General features: G+C 37.2%; 1 protein-coding gene across 5 annotated transcripts; it reads right to left on the reverse strand.

Moving 5' to 3' along the window:
- Positions 1–1,437: 1,437 nt before the first annotated feature.
- On the reverse strand, positions 1,438–27,202 carry LOC127255820 (uncharacterized). Of its 5 annotated transcripts, XM_051281567.1 has the most exons (9): positions 27,066–27,202; positions 26,802–26,937; positions 26,520–26,593; positions 3,139–3,232; positions 2,542–2,676; positions 2,392–2,455; positions 2,093–2,294; positions 1,947–2,009; positions 1,438–1,844 (listed from the first exon to the last, which is right to left on the reverse strand). In XM_051281567.1, the coding sequence occupies exons 2-9, from the start codon at positions 26,854–26,856 to the stop codon at positions 1,617–1,619; spliced, it is 915 nt and encodes a 304-aa protein (XP_051137524.1). In that variant the 5' UTR covers positions 26,857–26,937; positions 27,066–27,202; the 3' UTR covers positions 1,438–1,616. The 5 variants fall into 5 exon arrangements, with proteins under 5 accessions (XP_051137524.1, XP_051137522.1, XP_051137520.1 ...); XM_051281565.1 differs by having other exon boundaries at positions 2,093–2,455; positions 2,537–2,676; positions 26,520–26,584; XM_051281563.1 differs by having other exon boundaries at positions 2,093–2,455; positions 2,537–2,676.

The following is a 27,202-nucleotide window of genomic DNA, read 5'->3' on the forward strand; positions in this document are numbered from 1 at the left end:
AAATGAAACCAAAAAATAAATTCTAATAGTATATTAGAATATATGTTACAGTCATATTTCTCATCACCGTGTGATTGATTTTCAGTTTTTACTATAATAAAATTCTTTATATTTATTAAAAAGTACAGTTATTACACATATTAATCTTTTTAAAAATTGATTATCTTCAATAAAAATAATAAAAAACTTAAATTAATTAATTAACACTCAAAATTTAAAATAAAATAATAATAATTTATTTATGCAAATACAATTTTTATTTCAAAATATTATGCTTATCTATATATTTTATAATCATTAGATTTATCTAATTATAAATATATTTATATATATATCAATTTCAATATTTAAATTTTTCAAAATTTTTATATTCAATTTCAACAAAATGACTAATAAAACATAAATATCTTCAACTAGCTTTTGAACTAAACTCTCCAAAACAAAAATTTTCACCATTCCGATAAATTCAAATAATTTTAATATATCAAAATTATAGTATAAAAATTCTATAATATTATCACAGTTTATCCAACTATTTTATAGCTTTACATTTGCTTTTTTTTTTTTTTTTTTTTTTTAAGAATTTTAAAAATAATAATATTTTAATTATAGTGGATAGTTAAAAGTAGTATATGATATTTTTTTATACTTCCTTCGCCCCACACAATTGACACTATTTTTATTTTTGTCTTGTCCCATAACAATTGACACCTTTTTATTTTTGGTAAAAATTATTAAACCAAAACATATTTAACAAATATGAATTAACTTAATTAACTACATAACATACAACATCATAAATGTCATAACACCCACTCAAAATTCTTCTATTTCTACATCTCTCCATAAAAAAATAAATATTTTTATCTATATTTAAAACTACACATCTTTTATAAAATTGATTCATGTTAATTATAAATAACAAAAATATTTTTTTTTTATTTACTTTGTATTATAGAAAATTTTATTCTCTACAAAATAATATCCATATTCATATATTTTTTAATTGATATATAATTTTTAAATATTTGAACATATATTTTAATTTTTTTAATCATATATATTAAATTTACTTTAAAACTATAAATATTATTAATTATACAAAATAATATAATAATATCATAACTAATTATTATTAACTATTTAAACATCCTCACCTTAAATACTGTTTCCCTAATCAAATGGTTCAATTTTGGTGGGACGAAGGGAGTATAAAAGTAATAATGTAATGGTAAAAAAAATAAAAATAATGATGTGATGATAAAAAAAAAAGAAGTACTTAATGAAATAATTAATTTATAATTAGGTACTTCAAAATAAAAATACTTTGTAAGTAAATAAAAAAAAAAAGTATATTATTAAAAATAAACAGTATTTGTATATTACTAGATAATAAAAATATAAAAATAAATTTAGTAAATTATAAAATAGTAAAGGTAATAAAAGTGAAGGTAATGACATTAAATGTGTTTAAACAAATAATTTAAATGCCTGTCTGAACAAAAAGATAAACTAGAGAATTGAGTTAAAGTAATCCCTGCAAAACATCTCTTCTAACTTAAACATATTGCACAACTACAGTCGGCTAGCTGAAGCTGAGTTAGGGACAGCTTTGGTCAATAAAATGGCAATTTGCATTTGGTTATAGTATGATTCCTACCAAAACTCCGAGGATGGCAACGTCCCAAATGATCCTCATTGTACTTCACACCATACAGACACAGACCATGCGGAGGAACTGATAACGCATACTTGGCCAGTTCCCGCCGGTTGCGCGACGCCAAGATATCCGCAACAATGTCCACCGGAACGGCTTCTTTCCCAACTTGAATCAACAACGCCACCTAATAATCCAAGGGTACGTCGACAAGAAGATGAAAAAAGAAACACAGAATCAATACGAGACTCGGATTAGGATTATGCTCGATGGAAAAGAGTTCGCGTACCATGTTACGGACTTGTCTATATAAAAAACCCGATCCTTCGACTTCAAGCAGCAACATAGATCCCTGCAGAAAAGGAACATTATTTTCAAATCTTGTCGTCGAATTCCATGGAAAGTATATATATATATATAGCGGGGAAGAGGTACCATCTCGGTCACATCAAATCGAAATATATTCTTCACTGGATTTGGCGTGCGATCATTGTGCGAGGCATTAGCAAAAGCGGAGAAATTATGGGTCCCGACAAAATGTCTAGCGGCACTCCTCATGGCGGCTGCGTTGAGCTTATAAAGGCTGTGATAAGCAAAGTGCCTCTGAAATGGATCCATGACGGTGTCATTGTATATCCTGTATGTATAAATCTTGCTTTTAACAGAAAAACGAGCATGAAATTCAGGAAGCACGGAACAAATTTCTCTAATTCTTATGTCGGAGGGAAGAAGACCATTCAGAGCTGCGTGAACGTGCTCCAAGCTGTCGTAGTTGAAAGGTGTGTTGAAGTGCGCCACCTGAAGAAAAATTATTCAAAGCCGAGTTTCAGCATTAACTAATGCTTTGCCTGCTCGAGAGCTATAAAAAACAGTTCAGACCTGACCCCAGGCGTGAACTCCTGCATCTGTTCGACCTGCACCAACTAAACCAAGATGATCCCGTTCTAATTTGGTGATTCGCGTCAAAGCTTCTTCCACCAGACACTGCACAGTTGGCGTTGACTGTTGATACTGCCATCCTGCGCATCGCACATAAAAGAATCCAGAACATTTTCTTTAAAGCTGTGAGTCGAATTTTGGGAAGAAGTGACGAAATTTAGAGATGAATGTATTCTTCATTTGCCATCTTTTCTTTCATTTTATTTAGGAAATCGAAAAAAAGGCAAAGTCTACATGAAGTGAAGAATATAAACCAAACAAGGAAAAAAGAAAAGCCCATTGCTCCTTTTCATCGATTTCTTTTACACAAAGACTCCTACTTTATCAGATCGGTTAAGCACACTTTCGGCACTAGCAGGAACAGTAAGCATGCAGGTCAGGTGGATCAAGCTCATGAAACAAAAGCCAGCATTAAATCAAACTAGATAAATAATATACCAACCTAAGAAATATCTTTCCACGACAAACTTCTATTCTAAAGATCAAATTCTGAGCGGAAGTAGAAGCAACAAATTTGACACGTAGAAAAGCAGTAGGAAAACCTGAAAATCGGGTGCCGTCATACGAAATTATCAAGCGCCATTTATAACTTGGAAGGGCAAGCCTGTTTCGGTCTTCCACATCATTGCTAAAGTCCTGCTCAAAAATAAAATCACGAAAAGAAATCATGTAAAAGCATAAAAATACTAACTTATGGGCGGCACCTATATATTGAGAGGAAATAGAACACAGTAGGCTGGGGGTTCATTTTCAAAAGTTTTAGTTGGTGAAAGTCCAACAGCAATCAGTAACAACATAGCTCCTAATTCGACAGAGAAACATTATAGAAGTCATATGAATTGTTGAGATATAAGGATTTTGTGGAGTCTCAAGAGTAAGCACATGTTACCACAATATCTTAAGAGCTACGACTACAAACATTGAATATATGTTACATGTTAGCCAAGCAAAGATGGAGTTATAGTCAAACATTAGAGGAGCGAGATACAATTTTAAATATATATATATATATGATGTAAACTGTGGAAGCGTTATAATCAAAGTAAAAAGCCACAAAATGTAAGACAAATATTGCAAGTTTGATGTTAGATGAGTTGCTTAAGGCCCGGCTTATTTCTTTTACACAATGTATATGCATATAATGGAATATGATTCTAAACTCGTATTTGCATAGGAGTAAAACATGGAAGTGTAGGTCAAAGTTCTTATTTCTTCACTACTGTTTTTTCTTTTTTTTTAGTTTTTTTTTGTGTTTTGGAGGTGAAATATTGTTGAACCTGTTATTTTGAATATCAAATAGATATTGGGTGTGATGCTTTTTTATCTAAAAAATAGAAATGGATAGATTGAAGAGTAAAAAATAGATTAAAAAAATCACAAGTAAACAAATGCCAAATCACTCAGTTTTCTCACTATGATTAATCCAAAATGTATAATGACAAATCGACAATCCCCATAACAGATTATTACGGCATGGCTGAGATCCTCTATAACTCCACAATTCACATATCATTTTGAGCTACAAGCCATTAGCTTAATACAATTTCAGAATACTTCATGTCAATTCTAGGTAAATATTGTGCAAAATGGCATATTCTATTCCCTTGGTGAGTTCAACGCTACAGTACACGAGCATAGGACTAATTGTTGCTAAATAGCTTTAGAATGAAGAATCACATTATAACTTGTCAACCACACTTGAGTTAAGAATACTGGAAATTAAACTCTCCAAAAAAATAAAACAAAACAAAAAGGATGCAGGAAAACCAAACCAACCCATAGAAGCTATCAGCACAAACAACAAAAATTGAGACAAGTTCCGTGAAATTGATTTAGAGTTGACACATCACATCAATTTTCAGCAGAGTGAAGCAATGACTATTTGTTATTAGATGATCACAAAGCACTGCAAGGAGTAAGCACTCATTCTCATATCACTGAAAAAATGATGATAATTTCAACACTACAGCGGACGCGTCAATAGCAGATATTTGTTACATATCAGGATATAGTTATACACCTAAGCATCCAACTGGTTGGCACTTAGGTAGTTGTTTATCCTTGTACATATAGATAGGGCAGGGTTCTTAGTGATATATCAACACTCAAAACCACAACTGTTGCAGATTTTACACGTTTCTACATTTTTTAAAATATGAATCTTTATTGAATAAAGAAAATAGAAAACATCGAAATGTCTTCCATCCTAACCAAAAGGTTGATTCCCAAAACCTTAGATGCCCCAAGACTTGCTCTTAACATATTTAATGACTTCTTATTGGGCCTAATGACCCAATAATCTTATTATTAGACTTAACAATATAATTAAATATAAAATTCAAAATACTCTCAAATAATTAAGGTGCTACTATCAATTCAAAGTGGTTGCTTCCCCGCTGCGAGTAAACCATTGGCAGTCGATCCTCCCGACGTTGCCAAAGGTTTGTCGGTATCAATTGCCTCCCCGTTAAATACGCCTTGTCCCCAAGGCGGAAAGCTGGAAATTGTTGTTGGAGTTCTTCCTGAGTGAGCCACGTTGCATCTTCCTCCGCTAACCCGTGCCACCGAACAAGAACCTCCGGCTCCCCATTTGAACCTAACCGCTCAGCTAAAATCTTGCTTGGTTCAAATAATGGTATTTCGCAAGTCTCCAAGCTGTCCGGAAGCTCCCCTTCAATCGGATGATCTCCCACAACTCGTTTCAACAATGACACATGGAAAATCGGGTGCACACAGCTTTGTGGTGGTAGCTGTAAGCGGTATGCCACCTTGCCAATCCTCTTTTCCACCTCAAATGGACCGTAAAACTTCGGGGATAACTTGTGTGAACTTCGGTCTGCTTGAACAGAAAGCTGTCTGTACCGTCGGACCTTAAAAAATACCTTGTTCCCCACAAAAAATTCCACATCTCGACGATGCTTATTAGCTTGCTTCACCATGTGTTGTTGTGCTCGGGATAAATGATAAGCCAAAACTCGTAGCATACAATCTCGTCCTCCCAAAATTTTTACCACTGAATTCACTTGACATTATTTCGGAAGAAAACGTTGGAGCCCCGGGGGTCACTGTCCATACACCACCTCAAAGGGGGTGATTTTTGAAGCACCTTGATGAGCCGTGTTGTAATGGTATTCCACCCAAGGCATCCCACCCGTTTACGCGGCTGCTCGGAAGCAAAACAACAAAGATATCTCTCAAGAACCCTATTAAGCACCTCCGTTTGTCCATCTGTTTTCGGGTGGTAAGACGAGCTACGTTTAAGAGCCATCCCTTGCAAACGGAACAACTCTTGCCAAAAATTACTCAAGAATAAAAAGGGTCACGATCCGAAACAATCGATTTCGGCACCCCATGCAGTCGCACAATTTCTCGTACAAATATCTCGGCAACCTTTTTTTGCAGACAAGGACCTACGAAGCGCAATGAAATGACCAAATTTTGAGTCTGTCCACCACCACAAGAATCACCGTATACCCCTGAGAGCGGGGAAGTCCCGTGATGAAATCCATCGAAATGTCCTCCCAACGGCAGACATAATAGGCAAGGATTGTATCAGGCCTGCTAGAGATATCGCCTCATACTTTTATCTCTGACATACCAAGAAGGCCCGGACATACTCCTGTATTGTTATATACATTCCCCGCCAATATCAGCCAACAGCCAGGCGCCGATAAGTACGATAAGTGCCCGCATCCCCCTCTTGCGGTGTATCATGGAACTCTTGCAACAACTTTAGAATCCAACTTGAGCCTTCCGCGATGACTAATAGGCCTCAATAGTACAACATTCCTCCTAACAACTCATAGCCTGGGTGAGCCGAGGAGTCAGACTTTCAGTTCTTCAATAATTGCGAGCAGAGAAGAACTTGATGATTGTTCCCGTGCCAATTCTTCAAATTCCGGCCACACAACCGAAGACAAAGCTAACAAAGTAGAGTCTGTCTCTCCTTCTTCACCATCCATATCGTACCATATCCGAGACAATGCATCCGTCGTCAAGTTGCCCCAGAAGGGCTTGTACACCACTTCAAAGTTATATCCCAACAAGTTTGCCATCCAAATTTGTTGTCCTGGGGTCACAATCTTTTGGGGCAGCAAGTGCTTTAAACTATGGTGATTGTGCAAACCGTGAAACGCTGTCCCAGCAAGTATGGTCGCCAATGTTGCACCGCAAGTACCATTGCCATCAACTCACGCTCAGGGTACGGTCCGCTAGTTTTTTACTAAATAAAGCTAAAAGGCGCTCATCTTGCATCAATACTTCCCCTACACCGATGCCGGATGCATCACATTCCACAACGAAAGGCTTTTGGAAATTAGGCATCGCGAGAACTGGGGCGGTTGTCAAGGCCGTCTTCAATCGGAATATCACTATTTTTTATTGACGTAAAACTAAACTTACAAAATACAACACAAAACTCTATATAATACAACCACCAAAATACGTATAATGCCCTTATACTATTATAAATACAAAAATACCCCTATATATAATATATCTAACACTTCCCCTCAAACTGGAGAATACCAATCGTATGATCCAAGTTTGTCACATAGAAATTTAATTCGAGGGCCTCTGAGAGATTTAGTAAGAATGTCTGCAAGTTGATCATTCGAAGCAACATGGTGAGTGGTGATGCATCCAGCTAACACTTTTTTCCAAATAAAATGGCAATCAATCTCTGTATATATTTAGTCCTCTCATGAAACACCGAATTAGAAGCAATATGCAAAGCAACTTAATTGTCACAAAAGAGTTCCATTTCTGAAACTTCCACTATCTTGAGTTCATGAAAAAGTTGTTTTATCCAAATAAGTTCACATGTCGCTAACGTCATGGCTCAATATTCTACCATTGCACTTGATCGGGCAACAACATTTTGTTTCTTACTTTTCTATGAGATAAGATTACCTCCCACAAATATGCAATACCATGAAGTAGAGCGTCTATCAACGGGGGATACTGTCCAATCAGCATCTGAATAGCCAATTACTTCAGTATGACATTGATTAGTGTACAATAATCCTCTACCAGGAGATCCTTTTATGTACTTCTAGATTCGAATAGCAGCATCCAAGTGACTATCGCATGGAGACTGAAGAAATTGACTCACAACACTCAGAGCACAAGAGATATTAGGTCGAGTAAGTGTGAGATAGTTAAGCTTACTAACCATTCTACGATATTGTCAGCTAATGGATCTCATTGTCTTGGAAGAAGATTCAAATTTGAATCCATGGGAGAGTCTACTGGGTTGCACTCTGACAAGCCAGTTTATTTAAGAATATCCAACGTGTACTTCCGTTGTGAAATAACAATACCATCACGTGATTGAGCAATCTCAATACCAAGATAATACTTCAATGGTCTCATATCTTTAGTTTGAAAATGCTTAAATAGATGTTGCTTTAACTGAGTAACCTCTTCTTGATCATTTCCAGTGAAAACAATATTATCAACGTACACAAGAAGGTATAAACACTTACCACGTGATGTCTACTTATAAAAGACAAAATGATCTGAAGCACTTCGGATCATGCCAAACTTTTGTATCACACTGCTGAATCGACCAAACCAAGCACATGAAGATTGTTTCAATTCATATAGCGAATGACGTAATTTGCAAACGAGACCAGACTCCCCTTGAGCAACAAATCCAGGTGGTTGCTCTATATAAATCTCCTCCTGAAGTTCGCTATGAAGAAATACATTCTTAATATCAAGCCGGTGGAGAGGCCATGAGTGCATAGCAGCCAAAGCAATAAAAAGACGGATCGAAGACATTTTGGCAACAGGTGGAAAGGTTTCAGTCTAATCCTCACCAAAGACCTACGTGAATCCCTTAGCCACTAAACAAGCCTTAAGACGAGCAACTTGACCATCCGAACCAACCTTAATTGCATAGACCCAACGGCAAGCCACAGGAGACTTACCTAAAGACAAAGGCACCAAGTCCCAAGTACCATTAGCATGCAAAGCAGCCATTTCATCTTCTATTGTCTGTCGCAACTTGGATGAGAAAGAGCTTCACGAAGGGATTTAGGAAGGGAGAAAGAGGATAAGTTTGACAGAAAGGTATAGTATGTGGAAGACAGACGATGAAAACTAAGAAAATTGTAAATGGGACAAGGATTACGAGAAGAACGAGTACCTCGGCGTAACGGGGCAGGATCCGGCAGAGTAGGAGCTGCAGGAGAAAAAGACAATGATGGCAAGTCTTGAGAGCCAGGACAATCGATAGAACCATCGGAATGAGACAAAAGCGGGCGAGGATGACGACTATACACCTGAAAAAGGTGGACGCAAAGAGAAAAGAAAGGAATAGGTAACACATTGTTGACAGACGGGATCGGAGATAACGTAGAAAAATAAGGTGTGGGCTCAAAAAAGGTAACATTGGCTGAAAATACCTATGAGTATATGGAGAAAAACACTTATAACCCTTTTGCACCATAAAATAGCCAAGAAAAACACACTTCAGCGCCCGTAGAGCTAACTTATCCCGACCCAATGAGTGATCATTAAAAAATGTTGTACACCCAAAGACACGGAGGGATAAATGATATAAAGGATCGTGAAGGAACAAAATTTGATGAGGATTTTTATTATGAAGGACTGAAGACGGCATGCGATTGATAAGATAGCAGGCAGTAAGTACAACATCAGCCCAAAACCGAAAAGGAACATAATGATGGACAAGCAGAGTACGAGCAATCTCAATTAGGTGGCGATTTTTGCGTGCTGAGGAGTATACGCATAAGAGGACTGATGGAAAATACCATGAGATGACATAAACTGAGTCATAGGAGTACAAAAATATTCGGTGGCATTATAAGTCCGAAGTATTTTAAGTGACACCAAACTGATTTTGAATTTCAGCATAAAATGTTTTAAAGACATAAAATAGTTCAGAATGAGCTTTAATCAAATAAAGCCAAGTACATCTTGAGAAATCATCAACAAAAATAACAGAGTACTGAAACCCAAAGACATAAATAGTTTGACACGGACCCCATATATCATAGTGGACTAAAGCAAAAGGCACATCAACCCTCTTATTAACCTACCGAGGAAACGAAACACGAGTTTGTTTTCCAGCTGACAAGACTTACAAGACAATGACGATAAACTAGAAAGACTTAGAGATGCAATTTAGAGAGACTCGAATGACCCAACCGTTGGTGTAGTAGTTGAGGAAAACTGCCAGTGGAACATGCAATTGGGAGTGAAGGTGGTGGAGGATGGTTAAGATAATACAGTCCATGGAGCTCAAGTCTTTTGCCAATCGTCCTTCTGTGTTGCGGTCCTGAATAGAGAAGGAATCAGAATCTATCATTGAGCAGTTCAAAGTTTTGGTTAATTGACTAACAAAAACAAGATTAAACGGACAATGAGGAACAAAAAGAACGAAGAATAAGGGAACACATGACAATGGTTTAGCATCACCGACAGCCTTAACAGAAACGCATGACCTATCAGCTAAAGTAACATCAGGTAACGAGGTCGACTTATGAAATTCGGAAAACAGTTTTGGATTACCAGATAGGTGATGAGAGGCGCCAGAATCAATGACCCATGGTCCAAGAGAGGTACCAATGTAAGCGACAGAGGCAACGGGTGAAGAAAATGACTGCTTTGAAGCTTGGTATGCAAGATACACCTCATAATCGGAACCAATCAAAGTGATAGAATTGCACGATGAATGAGGAGGTTCAACCTGCGCAACATTAGCCCGAGGTGGCCAGCCATAAAATTTAAAACATTTATCACGGGTGTGGCCTCACATGTTGCAATGAGTGAAGCGTGGACGAGAGGTCCTACGAGAGATCCCACTATGATCACTTTGCAGAGGCGAAGAAAGTGACGCTAGTAGAGCATACTTGTCTCCAGAATCAATAATCGGATGGACCATAGATGAGACATGTAATAAGCAAGAATAAACATCATCAAGAGTCGGAACTGTCGAGCTGGAAAGAAGCTTATTGCGAACCTAAGTCAGATCTGGACCAAGACCAACTATAGTGCACACCATATAAAATGTATCGCGCTGAGCAAGCTCTTTTGCTGTTGTTTTCCCCGGAGGCAAAACTGAATTGAGTTCGGCTTTGATGGATGAAAGTTTACCAAGATTTTCAGGAATTGTCAATCCGTGTTGACGAAGATTAACCAAATTAGATACCACACTATAGAGAAATTGAATATCATTGGTATGTAAAGTCTTCGCACTGTCAAAGGCAATATGTGCTTCTAATGACCATGAAAATTTTCTTGTCAAGTCTTTTTTCACAATTGTGTTAGAGGTATGGCAAGAGTCCCGTATCCATGTATAAACCTCCTATAGTATCCTGTCAAACCCAAGAAACCCCGAACTCCTTACGCCGAAGTTGAAGTAGGCCATGTCTTAACTGCATGCACCTTTGCCCGGGTCCATAGCGACCCCCACAGCGGAAGCGACAGAGCCTAAATACTTGCTTCCACACATCCAAATGAACACTTTTTCCTCTTCGCCGTGAATTGATTCTTTAGTAAAAGCTCCATCACAAGTATCAAATGTCTTACGTGTTCATCCCAGGTACGACTATACACCAATATGACATCAAAGAAAACAAGTACAAATGTACGCAGGTACGGCCGAAATAGATCATTCATCGTAGACTGGAATGTCGCCGGTGCGTTAGTAAGTCCGAAGGGCATTACCAAAACTCATAGTGTCCGTTGTGCGTGCGAAACGCTATCTTAGGCACATTCTCTTCTCGAACTCGAATTTGATGATACCCAAAATGTAGGTCTATCTTTAAAAAGACCATTGACCCCGCTAGCTCATCTAACATTTCCTGAATCACTGGAATTGAGTATTTATCGGGCACAGTCACCTTGTTTAGCTCACGATAATCGATACAAAATCTCCAATCTCCGCCTTTCTTCTTTACCAAACACTGGGCTCGAAAATGGACTTGAACTTGGGTGAATAATCCCTGCTATTAACATATCTTTCACCATGCGTTCAATCTCATCTTTTTGCAAATGACTGTAACGATAAAGCCGTACAAAAACTGGGCCAGAACTTGGTTGGAGTTCTATACGATGATCATTGTTGCGTATTGAGGGTAACCTTCCCGACTTTTCAAGATCCCCTTGGTCTGCATTGTTGGCCTGCATTGCTAACATGGCTCATCGGGTCTCTATGCAACTTGTCGGTTCCACCACTATGACCCAAAAATCGGCTTCCGTTGTTTTAAAAATGGTTCGAAGTGCCACCGGTGAGCGCGAAATGGTCGGATCCCCTTGAAGGGTCACAAGCTCTTTTCCTTGGTTATACGTCATTGTCATAGTACCCCAATTGACCCGCACATCTCCCAAAGTTTGCAGCCATGCCACTCCTAATATGACATCCACACTACTAAGGAAATACGTAACAATCGGCTACAATATCTGCCTTGCCAACCCCCAACTGCAGGGCCTTACAGACTCCAGTATACAGAAGTTGTCTCCCATCCCTGAATTCCTACGGCGATACACTGTGTCCTTGCCAAAGATTGCCCAGGGCCTGTCGAACGCGATGTGTTGATACGGCTACTCAAAATACTCTCTTGCTCCGACGAACACCCTATTGACTGAGTTACCATCGGTGAGCTCACTGTATTTCCTGCTCGGATAGAGAATGGTGGTCGGCTTACTCCATAACAACTTAAATTCCTTCATTGAGATTCCAATAATTCCTTCATGACGGCTGTCCACATCCGCATCTTGTATTCACCATCCCTACTGAGATCCGGCAGGTTGGACCAGATTCTTCACATAGTGATTGTGATGACTTCTATTAGCAAGAAATATTCATCAATGTATTAGCCTTACATGCACTTTGAATTTAAGGTCACTTGGTTAAGGTCACTTGGTTTGGATGGATTTGGATTTGATTGTGGATTTTAAATGAATGGGTTTCAATTACTTCGAATTTGAATACTTAGTAATTAAAATCCATTGTTTGGTTGTAGTATTTGAAATGACACAGTATTAGAGAGTATTTAAAATAGTAAATAGAATGAATTCGAAATCCACAAGTAATTTTGAAATCGAGCGCTTTGCCAAATGGAACTAACGGATTTGAAGTCATTTGAAATACTTGTAGTTGGAAAATGAGGCTCGTAATAATCAATAGAAAATAGGCCAGAATCACTCGCTTATATCATTATATGCTTTATTTTTTATTTATTTTTTATATTATTATTCTATCATTAGTTTATTACCTATTAGTATTAATTGTATAATGTATATATTATATTACTATTATTAGTTAGAGTTTTAGTGATATATATTTAATTATTTATATATATTTTATTTGTTAATATAATAATATTATTCATTTAATTTTGTATCATATTTTCTATATTTTCTCATTTTATAGAGCATATCTTTTATTTATTTTGTATTATTTTGACATATTGATTTAAAAATATTTATAGGATTTACTTTGCTATGGCCGAAAGTAAAGCATCAACGATAGACCCATCCAAGGATCCCAAAAGCAAAGCTAAGTCAAATGATCCGGGTTGGAAATATGTTTTTTGGCCGGATTTGGGAAATAGAGATTTTGTAATACCCCGTAAAAATACTCTCCGGAAGTTCGCCGGAACTTGCCGAATTTCGACGCCGGAGTTGGACAATATTATTTTTGACCTAATTTATTTTGGACTTTTGGTGTAAGAAATTAAGGAATTGGCTTTAAATAGGAGTAAAATTGAGTTTGAGGTAAAATAAATAATAAACTAGATTTAGTTTATCCGTATCTCTTGATTTAGATATCTTTATTCGTAGTTTGTTAAGATATATCATATCCAAGTGTGGATTTGATAAGATATAGCGTATCCATAGTTTGTTAAGATATTGCGTATACAGGTTAGAGTGCCTATATATATAGAGGATGAGTCCCAAGTCTTTTATGTTTAATAAAATATAAAATAAAATAAAATAAAAAAGCAGCCAGCCAGCAGACACGCCGTCCAGCCCCCCTTTTCTTCCATGGAATTCTTCTTCTCCAAAACTCTTTCTTTTGGTCTCTTTCTCTTAAGGTAAGTGGAATTAATCTTAGATAGATGATATGTTCTAATCCCTAGACCCCTTCTCTTCATATTTTTCAAAATTATTTTCAAATGGGTTTGGCCTAAAAGTATTAGGTTTTGCCAATTTCTTCTAGAAAGTTGATTATAATGTCATCTAAGACTTATGTGAAGATTATTATTGTATTTTAAATTGAAAATCGTAGAATTTATGGGATGGGTTTGAAACCCTAGTTTTGCCCTAACCTAGTTATGGTTTTTGGAAAAAGAATTACAATTATATTTAAATATTATGATTTTTTTGGAGTTAGACCATGCCTATTGTGATTGACATTATTCAAATCTTTATTTGGCGAAATAAAGAGATTATAGCGAACTTATTGGGTCTAATATCCTACTTTTGCTTGGATAAATGTTGACAATTGGAATATTTTGAGTTTAAAACACTCTTTTTTAAATTTGTCTTAGAGCATGTTGAGTATTTGGTTAAATTGGTAATTGAAACTACCCGTCGAGCCCGATCAACTCGTCGATCGTTTGGATGATAAGGCATAGCCTTCCACCTCTATGTCTTGCAAACACGTGAGGGTATACCGGTATTTTAGGATAACTAGCTAACCTTGAACTAGATCCCGAATGGGCTAGGTCGAGGAATCGAGATGGTGAGTTCCCTTTTTGGGTGATTCCGAAGTGCCTGTCATTCACGGTGAAAAAGGTATTTTGACCGTCATCCGTTGTGGATGGTTGGATTGCGTACAATCCCCTCTTGGTATGTTATATTAGAGACTAGAGGATTGTGGGCCGTTTGGCGCCCCTCGCAAACTAACAAATAAATTAATTTACGTGTACTTTGGGTTTCGAACCCTTATGTACACATTGTGAAGTTTTCCTTGAGGGTTGTGACCCTATGTTTGTTATGTGAAACTATGTGACGTGTCATACGAAGTAATAAGGTTGAAAAACCGGGTCGAGCCGGCCCTGATTAAGGCCTAGTGGAGTTTTCTTCGTGATGTGCTCATCATTATTATTTGAGAATGAAAATGAGATATAAAGGAGGCGCTAAAAGACTCGTGTGTGAGTTATCCTTATGTGATATGTGTCATCTTATTCAAATTATCTTCTTCAAATGATTTTGTGGCATTATATTGTATTAATTTATCTTCGATTGATTGCGATTACTCAACCGTTGTGTTAACCCTCTTTTTACAATCTGTTTGTAGGTGATCATGCTTCCGTTAATACTTAAATGATGCATTCACGTTATATGATCCATCGGGGGAACTATAACTACTTTAACTTCTAAAATGCCTTTGAAGTTCATTAATTATGTTTAAAGACTAATGCATTTTGAATTATTTCCAATTTATGTTTTTGACTTGAACTTTACTTATTTACATAATAAGCAGTTGCGCTTTAATTCTAAATCCTTATTTAGTTGTTTTTATTTATTATTTTAGCCTTAGCGCCACAACATAAGACTCGTTGGTTGATGAACGAGCCTTCCAGTGTACCATAGCGGTGACGCTCCGGTTTGAGCCGGCCGGGGTGTTACAGATTTGGTAAAATGTTTCATCTGCTATAAGCAAGTACGATTGGGAATAAAGCGATTGAAACAACGCTTGCTTGGAAATTCTGAACATGTAGAGAAGTGTTCAAAGACTACCAAAGAAATTCGGATTGAGATGCGGAAGTTCCTAAAGAAAAAAATGGTAGGAAAGCAGCCCAGTTGTGTTGAGTTAAATGACGACGATAACGTTGATGACGATGTTGATGTGAATATTCAAGGAGCAAGGCAAGGGGTATCGCACCACTCAGTTTGTTATCCTAGTTCGGGTACTTTGAGCAAGAGAAAATGTTCGCAATTTGTTCTAAATTTTTCATCAATGCCGTCACAAAGTGGAAAAGAAAGCAAGTCAGTTGTCTCAATGCTTAGAAAAACTCCGGAAAAGTCATTGAGGAAAGACATAGCAAAACGAGCAGTGGAAGTCAAAGAACATTGGAAGCGTGTACAAGGAGCAAGGAGGAGATCGAAAGATTTCATGGACATATTGCCAATTTTTTTTATGAAAATTTCAATGTGGCGAAGTCTCAAATTTTTTAAATAATGATTGAGTCAGCGGGGCAGATAGGACCGAGTGTAAAAAGTCCAAGTTATCATGAATTACGAGTTCCTCTTTTGGAAAAGGCGGTGAAAAGACAAATACCGAAGGAAAAACATGTAATTGCTTGGAAGCAATACGATTGTTCACTTATGGCTGATGGGTAGACGGATAAAAGAGGGCGACATTTGATTAATTTCCTCGTCAATAGCCCAGAAGGTACATTTTTTTTTTAGTCGATTGATGCATCAAGTCAAGCTCAAGTTGCATCATTATTGGCGGATTTACTTCAGGCGAATGTTGAAGAAACTGAAAAAGAATACGTAGTTCAAGTAGTAACAGACAATGGTGTTAATTTCAAGGCATCGGGGTAAAATATTGGAGCAGCGCATACCCACTTTATATTGGACTCTTTGTGTAGCTCATTACCTTGATCTTATGTTGGAAGATATCAGGAAATTGTATGTTTTCCGGGCAAAGATTGACATTGCAAGAAGAGTTACTACCTATATCTATAAGCACGTAAGGCTCCTTAATGCGATGCGGGAGAATACGGACGGCAATGATCTTGTGAGGCCTGAGCCTACCCGATTTGCTACTTCACTTTTTACTTTGTAGAGCTTATATAAGCATAGGGATGCTTTGAGGAGCTTATTTATTAGCAAAGATTGGACATCAAAATTGGCTAATACAAATGCCGAGAGATTAGTAGCAAACACGGTATTGTCTTCTCCTTTTGAACTGGCGTGGAGTATTGTATAAAAGTGTCGCATCCACTTCTAATTGTTTTGAGAATCGTTGACAAGGATGAGAAGTCAGCAATGTCGGTGCTTGCAATAGCGATGAATGAAGCTAAAAGGAAAAGCAAAGAAGATTTTGAGAAAAAGCCAAATTTGTTGAAAGAAGTTATGCATATTATCGATTGTCGGTGGGAGGATCAAATGGAAGTTAAGTTGTACGGGGCTACATTGTTCCTTAATCCTTCCAAGTATTTTGATCTCAAGGTGAGTGATAATGCATATGCTCGTAAGGCACGAGTTATGTTTAATGATGTTATTGAAAAAATGATCACGGATGATGAATTGCAAACAAAGATTTATAATCAAGTCGATGATTATAATAATCATGGTTGTCACGGTGCCCTTTCGCGGCGCGGCGCTAGGGCACCGCCATGGCGACAAAATGGCGAATGCGGCGTACTACGTATAAAATTAAATAGATATATACAATTATAAATATCATATGCCTTGAATCATAAAAAGAAATATAATACCATAAACAATTATAATTTCAATCATCAAACAAAACAAAATACTATCCATGAATCTCTGAACCACCAATTTAATCATCTCAAATTTCAACAATAAAAGGGCTCAAGTCCAATTCTTCATCTAATGATACATCTTCATCGTCTAATTCTTGTTCCATCAATGCCAAAGTTGACGCATTCTTAGGACGTCTAGAGTATAATAGTATTGATGAACCCGATGTATCTCCAATATTTCCCCTTCTAGGAATATTGCGGCGTTTAAGATTGGCCGATGCACCCATAGCTTTATCAACATGACTCCATGTAAGATCCTCTCCGAATGAACTACATCATTGGTGTCGAGAACCCACTCATTATCCCATTCAAATTCCTCCAACACCAAATGATTGAAGTTCTTTCCTTCCTCGCGCATCTTTTAAAATCTATTCGCAATTTTTCGATTGTATTGAGCGAAAACTAAATCGTTCAATCTCTTATGCTCCAATCTATTTCATTTTTTCGTGCAAATCTAAAAAAAATAAATTATAATATATTAGTATATAACTACAATACCAATAATGCTTAATATATTATTTATATAAGTAATTAAATGCTTATAAATTCAAATGAGCTCCAATTGCGTTCACACCTGGAGGACGAACAACAAAGACTAATTATACGGAAGGCAAGTGATTGAAGCTCGAAATGAAGGCCTCCAAAAACATTCCACCAATCAACTAAAATTGTAAAACATTAAAAAAATATATTTAGTTCGATCTTTAAAGAAAAATGGAAAAATAAATAAATAAAATAGAAATTATAAAAATTAAGCACTTACAAGGACTTTTTGCCTTTTGTCATTTGTTTTCCGAGCTTCCCCGTATATTATCATAATCATCGACTTAATCACAAATCTTTGTTTGCAATTCATCATCGGTGACCATTTTTTCAAGAACATCATTAAACATAGCTTGTGCCTTACGAGCATATGCATTATCACTCACCTTGAGATCAAAGTACTTGGAAGGATTAAGAAATAATGCAGCTCCATACAACTCGATTTTCATTCGATCCTCCAACCTACATTCGATAATATGCATAACTTCTTTCAACAAATTTGGCTTTTTCTCAAAATCTTCTTTGATTTTCCTTCTAGCTTCAGTCATCGCTACTGCAAGCTCCGGCATTGCTGGCTTCTCATCCCCGTCAACGATCCTCAAAACAATTAGAAGTGGATGCGATGTTTTTATACAATACTCCACACCAGTCTAAAAAGGAGAAGACAATACCATGTTTAAACTAATCTCCCGGATTTGTATTAGCCAACTTTGATGCAGTCCAATCTTCACTAAAAAATAAGCTCCTCAAAGCATCCCTATGCTTATATAAACTTTGCAAAGTCAAAAATGAAGTAGCAAACCGGGTAGGCCCAGGTCTCACAAGATCACTGCCGTCCGTCTTCTCCCGCATCGCATTAAGGAGCCTTATGTGCTTATAGATATAGGCAGTAACTCTTATTGCATTGTCAATCTTTGCCCGGAAAACAGACAATTTCCCGATATCTTCCATAAGATCAAGGCAATGAGCTGCACAAGGAGTCCAATATAAAGTGGGTATGCGCTGCTCCAATATTTTACCCGCTGCCTTGAAATTAGCACCATTGTCTGTTACTATTTGAACCACGTATTCTTTTCCAATTTTTTCAATTTTCGCCTGAAGTAAATCCGTCAATAGTGATGCAACTTGAACTTAACTTGATGCATCAATCGACTCTAAAAAAAATGTACCTTCTGGGTTATTGACGAGGAAATTAATCAAATGCCGCCCTCTTTTATCTGTCCACCCGTCGGCCATAAGTGAACATCCGTATTGCTTCCAAGCAATAACGTGTTTTTCCTTCAATGTTTGCATCTTTTTTACCGCTTTCTCCAAAAGAGGAACTCGTAATTCATGATAACTTGAACCTTTTACACTCGGTCCCATCTGCCCCGCTGACTCAATCATTATCTCAAAACTTCGAGACTTTGCCACATTGAATGGTATGACATTTTCGTAAAAAAAATCGACAATATATCCATGAAATCTTTCGATCTTCTCCTTGCTCCTTGCACACGCTTCCAATATTCTTTGACTTCCACTACTCGTTTTGCTATGTCTTTCCTCAATGACTTCCTCCGAGGTTTTTCTTAGCATTGAAGCAACCAACTTGCTTTCTTTTCCACCTTGTGACGGCATCGATGGAAAATTTAGAACAGATTGCGAACACTTCCTCTTGCTCAAAGTACCCGAGCTAGGATAAGAAACTGAGTTGTGCGATATCCCTTGCCTTGCTCCTTGAACATTCACATCAACATCATCGTCAATGTCGTTATCGTCATGTAATTCAATACGACTACGATTGGGCTGCTTTCCTACTGTCTTTTTCTTTAGGAAATCCTGCATCTCATTCCGGATTTCTTCGGTAGTTTTTTAACACTTCTCTACATCTCAAGAATTTTCAAGCAAGTGTTGTTTCAATCGTTTTATTCCCGATCGTACTTGCTTATGGCAAAGGGAACATTCTACCAAATCTCTATTTCCCAAGTCCAGCCAAAAAGCATATTTCCAACTCGGATCATTTGACTTAGCTTTTCTTTTAGGATCTTTGGATGGATTTAACGTTGACATTTCACTTTCGGCCATAGCAAATTTAATCCTATAAATATTTATATATCAATATGTCAAAATAATACAAAATAAATAAATAAATTTGTTTTATAAAATGAAAAATTATAAAAAAATATGTTGCAAAATAAAAATAAATAATATTATTATATTAACAAATAAAATATATATATAAATAATTAACTAAATATTATTAAAACATTAGCTAATAATAGTAATATAATATATATTAAAAACTAATAATAGAATAATAATATAAAAATAAATAAAAAAATAAAGAATATTCAGAGATCAAAATTGAGATTCCATTGAGAAATTAAAATTAAGATTCCACTCACCCAGAAGACGAGGAATAGCGGACTGGAGCGCAGGTTCGGCGACTGGTGCGGCGTCGGTGGACTGGAGCGGCTTCGGCGGACTGGAGCGGAAGGGAAGATTCGCAGAAACACAACAGCGGTGCAACAAAACAGAAAATTTTTTAGAAGATCTTTATATTCAGACCGGTTCAGGTAGGTTTAAGGGTAGAATCGGGTTAGGGCTTGATTTCGGGTTTAGGGCCACATGCCGCAGCATCGCCAGACCGCCTTATGTCACAAGGCGGGGCGGTGACGCCTGGCGCTCCCCGAAGAACGCCAGAACGCCGTGACAACCATGATAATAATGATAATACGCGGGAAAGCTTTGGAAAACAATTGGCTATTAAGCAACAAAAGGCAAAAAATAAGTACTTAATTTTTATAATTTCTATTTTATTTATTTATTTTTCCAATTTTCTTTAAAGTTCAATCTAAATATATTTTTTTAATGTTTTACAATTTTAGTTGATTAGTGGAATGCTTTTGAACACCTTCATTTCAAGCTCCAATCACTTGCCTTCCGTATAATTAGTCTTTGTTGTTCGTCCTTCGGGTGTATACGCAATTGGAGCTCATTCAAATTTGTGAGTATTTAATTACTTATATAAATAATATATTAAATATTATTGCTACCGTAGTCATATATAACATATTATAATTTATTTTTTTTAGATTCACACGAAAAAAACGAAATAGATTGGAGCATAAGAGATTGAAAGATTTAGTTTTCGTTCAATACAATCGAAAAATTGCGAATAGATTCCAAAAGAGACGCGATGAAGGAAAGAACTTCAATCCTTTGGTGTTGGAGGAATTTGAATGGGATAATGAGTGAGTTATCAACACCAATGATGTAGTTCATTCGAGAGAGGATCTTACATGGAGTCATGTTGATTAAGCTATTGGTGCATTGGCTAATCTTGAATGCCGCAATATTCCTAGAAGGGTAAATATCGGCGATACATCGGGTTCATCAATACAATTATACTCTAGACGTCCTAAGAAAGCGTCAACTTAGACGATGAAGATGTATCATTAGATAATGACATTGATAAAAAAAATAGTAAATATACTAAAAAATAGTTATTTTTCTCAGGTTTTAAGAGTTTATTTTTACTATTTTTTTACGCTAAATATATAAAAAATAAATATATTTGTAATTTTAGAGGTTTAAAAATTGAGATTCTAAAATTTATTCGCAGTTTGAGCGCATTTAGGTCAAATACCGTTAAATAAGGACCGTTGAGGGGGTTAAACACAAAGTTTATGAAACCACGAGAGAGTTTGACGCAGTTTTAGACGTATGGGAGATTTGGTGCAATTTCATGTACCACAAGTGGATTTTGTGCAATTTCATGAACCACAGGTGGATTTTGTGCAATTTAACCTATTTATAATTATATATATAATTTTATACATAGTACACCACGTTCGCCATTTTGTCGCCATGACGGGCGCCACGTCGCCATAGCGGTATGGTGGTCCCCTAGCGCCGGGCCACAAAAGCGCGCCGTGACAACCATGGTCATGAAGCACCATTGGATACTAATTAATACCATTTAGACATTCTGAGACATTATTTGAATTCTCTGGAGGTCAGTTAACATTAGACAAATCGATCTGGACCCTTTCAAGGCTCAGGATAAACTTTGCAAACTGCTCCATATTTGCCTATTTGATGTTGATGTCAGGTTTTGACAATGCTGCTGCAATTGTTAACGCGCCAAAAAATGGAAAAACTCCTTTTTGTCTTTTATAACATTCTCTCCCTTTTCGGCATATGTTGCAAGACACGTAGGCAACAAGTACATATCATCACGCGCTTTCAATCAATTCATTCATGCACAAGAGTAGTTCAATTCAAGTTATCTTACAGGCCATAAAACAAAGAAGCCACAGGCGACTTCATTCAAAAGAAAAGACTACGTAATTAGGTAGGACTTCTAACAACCAATTCCATACCAACAGTATCAACAAAAACAACTTCCAGTAGAACTTCTCCCCCGCCAAAGCTCCCCCCTTGCTTGCCGTTCACTTTCCTTTGGATTGCAACAGGCCAAAAAGTGGGAAGGTAGGGGAAAGTCTCTTCCTCCTCATTGGAATTAGCTTGCGGATCATCATCAACGAGGGCATCGGAACGACGGGGCATATAACTTAGAACCTGAGCCATCCGTTTCCGTACAATCAGCTCACCAAACATGGCATTGTGTTTCTTCATTATCTCCTGCAGCAGGGTATGGCAACAACCCAAGCGGACATTCATGTCAAGAGGCTCACTTTCGAGAAAACCATAGTGCAGCCTCTTCAAGTTCAGCTACGGCAGGAATGGGGCAATCATACAAACTTCTTTATCCTCCTCCTCAAGGATTCCATTGGATTGTAAGAACAGAGTGATTAAGGCAGAAAACAGCAGGCAAGTCGACTCGGTGCGAGATTCAAGAGTTAGTTTAATCATCTTTTGCATAAAAACATATCCAAAGTAAACCAACTAAATGTGTTTATCAATAGCAAAAATGAGATTACCCATTTTGGTGTTGATTGAAATGGCATTGGCAGTTGGAAAGATGTTCTGGCCACAAAGCCTATACAGGCAGTATTACTTCATAGACAACATGGCAGTAGTAAAACCCGATCTTCCAAACGAGGTGGTTGTCCTTCAGAAAGTGATCTAGCAATTTGGCTAATGGACTCTTCAAGAAAAACATATGGCATTTTCGATGCATCGTTCTCCAGGAGTCCTAACAGTGAGTTGATCACTGTTGGGCTGAATTCGAGTAAACGTCCATGAACATAAATTTTGTTAAACCATAGAAAGTCGGAATCACAAATCTAAGCTCAAATTAGCATAGAACTCCTTCCAGACCAGTAGCCCAAAACAGTAAATGTTTTTCCTCCAAATACAAACAAAATCCACGCTCAGTGTATATATGATTGGTGAGCTGAATTTCTGCAGCAATTTCTTGAGAGAAAATTGTTTCGAAAGCATACTGCGATTTGAAGCATAATAGTAGGACTCAGAGAGGCCTTCTCGACTCGAAGTGATGGGGGATCCACTCTTCGTGTAATACCCCGTAAAAATAATTGCTGTAAGTTCGCCGGAACTTTCGGAGTCCGATGCCGGAATCGAAAAATTTTATTTTGGGGCTTAAATTGTTTTGGGCTTTTGGTGTGAAAAATGTTATAATTTAATTAAAATTAAGGATATTTGAGTGTTTGGGCCAAAGTTGGACCCAAAAGGTATAAAAAAATAGGTATAAGCCCATGTCGATTATTTTAAGAAATAGAGAGAAGCCGCCGACAACAACCTCTCTTCTTCTCCTTGGAGGTTTTTTTCTCCAAAACTCTTCATTTTGATTTCTTTAGAAGCCCTTATGCATCTGCAGTTGGTAGCTTTATGTATGCGATGGTGTGCACGAGACTAGACATTGCTCATGCAGTCGGGGTTGTTAGTCGCTACATGTCAAATCCGGGGAGAGAACATTGGGAAGTCGTCAAGTGGATACTAAGGTATTTAAAGGGTACTTCCAAGATGAAGTTATGTTTCAGAGGCAAAGATGCGATTCTCAGAGGGTATTCTGATGTTGATCTAGCTGAATGCAAAGAGACACTTAAGAGCACTACAGGGTACATCTTCATAGTGGGAGGAACTGCAGTTAGCTGGATGTCTAAACTTCAGAAAAAATGTGGGGCTTTCGACAACAGAAGCTGAATATATGGCAGTTGCCGAGGCCAGCAAAGAGTTAGTTTGACTAAAGAACTTCCTCCTGGAGTTGGATAAAAGGCAAGCGGATTATTCACTTCACTGTGACAATGACAGTGCAATCAAACTTGTACAGAACCCGGTCTATCATGGAAAAACGAAGCATATTGGGATGCAATATCACTTTATCAGAGGATTGATAAGTGAAGGGACGATGAAGTTGAAAAGCATTTCAGGTGCTATGAATCCAGCAGATATGTTCACAAAAACTGTGACGCTGGACAAGCTGAAGTTATGCATGACTTCAGCTGGTCTTCATGAGAAATGACGAGAAGACCGGGGCAATCAAGTGAAGCTGAGGATTTTACGGAAGTACAATGGAGCGCAGATGTTTCGAAGCCTTCAAGTGGGAGATTGTTAAGTGTAAGCTTTTTTAGGTATTTAACCCTAATGGGCTTAGGAGTTTGGGCCCAATTGTTATTAACCCTAAACCTAATCTATAAATACCCTCTCTTGTACTTGTAAAAAGATAGCCGCCTCATATTGCAGTAATAAGAAAAAGTTCTTGGTTCCGTGGACGTAGGTCGATAACCCTTATCGGCCGAACCACGTAATCCTTTGTGTTCTATTTTCTTGTTTGTGTGCGTGTGAGTGTTAATCCTAATAAACAAAAGCTGGCTCAAGCGCTTAGCCTTATGCCTCGACGCCGATGTTGATGATGATGATGCCCTTGCTAATTACGGTGATGAGGAGGACCATCTCTCTTGGCTTCCCGCCTTTTCCAAGAGGGAGTTGCAAGCTAGGGAGAGATCTACTGAAAGTGTTTTATTGCTTTGTTTGCTTATTGATTTATTGATCGGTCCTACTGGTAGGGAGTTGGTTGTTAGAATTCCTACCTAATTAAGCAATTCTATTCTGAATGAAGTTGTTTGCAACTTTTTTGTTTTATGGTATGTATCCTAATTCGAATTGAACTACTATTACGCATGAATGATTTGAATGTGTCTGCGTGTGTGTCGATGTGCTTTCTGCCTATTGTGTCTTGCAACATAAGTCAAAAAGTGGGAGATTGTAAGAAAAGCCAAATTAAAGCTCTTCCCTTTTTGGCATATGTAGACATCTGCAACAGCGTGACACATCAAACAGGAATTGTTTCGAGCAGTGTGAAATGTCAAGGGAAATTAATGCATTGTTCTCTGTCCTATGGAGAATACATAGGATGTCTAATGTCTGAATGACATTAATTTGCCTTGATTAAAATCCCTCAAAGGCTGCTACTTGACCAGCCTACCTGCAGGGAAGAAAAGTGATCAGCGTGCTCAGTTTGAATTGGGTTTAGAAAGAGAAACAAGTTATGTTTAACTTTTTCTTATCTGATACTTCATGATTTGGAGAAAGAGTGTTTCTATAGAGTTATGAAACCGTGTCAATGAAAAAGAAAGAGAAGATCAAGCCGAAGAAAATCTCATCTAGTGAGTAGTCTTACTCGTAGTTAGGCTGTTAGTCTGTTGGAGTTAATACTGTAGTATAATTGCCAAGATAGGTTTAGCTATAGAGTCCTGGATTGGAATATTCTAGATGTAGGTTTCTATACCGAACTGGGTCAACAAATCATGTGTGTTGTTCGTTTACTTTCTTGCACTCGTCCAACCATAGGTTTGTGCACTGATAACACACTGATGCAGTAACCACGCAACAACCACATGTTAAAGCTGTGTAAACCGCATTGGTTTCATAGTTCTGTTGCGTAGTACACTCGGAGGCATTGGACCTCTTTTTGAAGGATTATTCCGAGCCTCATTATCCAACATCCTTCAACCAAATGGGACCTTAGCTTATTTGTATGCAATTAATAAAATTCCTAGATAAACTTAAGTACAGACAACATACAAAGCAATTAAACACATGTAGGTATCTAAGCCATAATGCACCACGGAAAGGAATTTCAAAGCCTGCACAGTGAGCACAAACAACAAGAACGTTTAATTGCATGAAAGAACAAGAACGAGGCCCTGAATATCATTCTCTTAAGATCATACACAGTAAGCATTGATTTTGTCTGTGTTGCACCAAGCTAAAGCATCAGAGTGCATTTATAAGATTCCGATTTGTAGTTTCTCTGCCATGCTTTAACAACTAGTTAATAATTTAAGCTATAGTTGAATCACCACATTGCTAAAAGCATTTATTACAGTTTAGTTTCAATAACTCCCTTTTTATAATAGGGGATTAAAATTGCTCAATCGCCGTACAATCATAAATTAAATTTTCTCAAGCAACCTTTTTCTCGGGACACAACTTGGACTCCCACTTAGTCAGCTGAAATTCAACTAGGTGCAGTAGGCAATTCCAGTGACATCATACAACCTATTCATAATAAGCATTTCCTTTCGTTACCTCCACAAATCGTTATTTGCCAGAATACCACTTTCCTTTTAATCCCATAGACTAAAATGCTTCCTCTATTGCAAGTTCATGCTATTAAATGACACGTTCACAGCGACTCTACATTATGGACTGTCCGTATTTTAGTGTACAACAATGTCAAATTTGTGTCTGAGTCGTGGTGACAGTAAAAGGAGCCATTGCTTTTAAGCTATAAAGTCAAACTTGTTGAGGATGTTGTCTTGACCTTTGTGATATAACATAAATTTCATATCCCCTTGTCATAAGTCTTAATTATCATAAAACCTTTACACCATCAACTATTGGATTAAAACCGACTATAAAGAAATCTCAATTTGAATTCAGACTTTGAAAAATGGAAACTTTAATAATAAAGAGTTAAAACAGCGAACCTTTAGCTCTTGGAAACTTGACCTCAGAACTGGAAGCTGAGTAATCTTAAATTCCCCAGGACCAACTGAGATACCTCAAAATACAAAACATCAAACACACAACAGTACTTGCATACCATTTAAATGTTCAAATTTTGTACAATGTGCAACAAAAATTTTAAAATAAACAAATAAAGAATTAAGAACATTTGCAGCTCATTAACTGATGAAACTAATAGAGACTTTCAGAATGGTGTTGACAAAGAAGAGGCAGACATGGATAAAATGGGGCTAACAATTTACCTTTGCTCGACACTTTCGAGGTACTGAAAGGGAGTGACGGCAACTGGCGGAGCATTTATGTATCTATCTCTGCAGAGAGATGGCAGCTTGATCCAAATGCATCAATTAAGTGTTCGAAAGCCCCTATCAGATGTCTCTACAGATGGAAAATTTATAATCATCGAATCAATCTCTACTTTTCATTAATAACTGCAATATCAATAGAATACACTGGATTCAAAATAGAACACAGTAAAAAATAATATTAAAAAAAAGTATACGCACCCTAATTTCCCCCTTTCACTGCCAAGTAAAAAGACATCAACTGAACTGGGTTTTGAGGTTCTTAACCTCGGATTGAGAGTGAGAGTGAGAATGAGAGAGAGAGCGATGACAGGAAAGAAAATGGAGGTGGTAGCATT

The sequence above is a fragment of the Andrographis paniculata genome, unplaced genomic scaffold, assembly GCF_009805555.1.
Source record: "Andrographis paniculata isolate CXL003 unplaced genomic scaffold, ASM980555v1 Contig54END, whole genome shotgun sequence".
Taxonomy (NCBI): Eukaryota; Viridiplantae; Streptophyta; class Magnoliopsida; order Lamiales; family Acanthaceae; genus Andrographis; species Andrographis paniculata.

Bases quoted from the DNA above. Each gene is read 5' to 3' on its own strand.
- LOC127255820 (XM_051281563.1), bottom strand. From the start codon at position 26,856: ATGCTCCGCCAGTTGCCGTCACTCCCTTTCAGTACCTCGAAAGTGTCG. The intron at 3,233-26,519 runs GTTCGCTGTTTT...ATTTTTGAGCAG, and splicing joins CAAGTTTCCAAGAGCTAAAG to GACTTTAGCAATGATGTGGA. The intron at 2,677-3,138 runs GTTTTCCTACTG...TGCGATGCGCAG, and splicing joins TGACGGCACCCGATTTTCAG to GATGGCAGTATCAACAGTCA.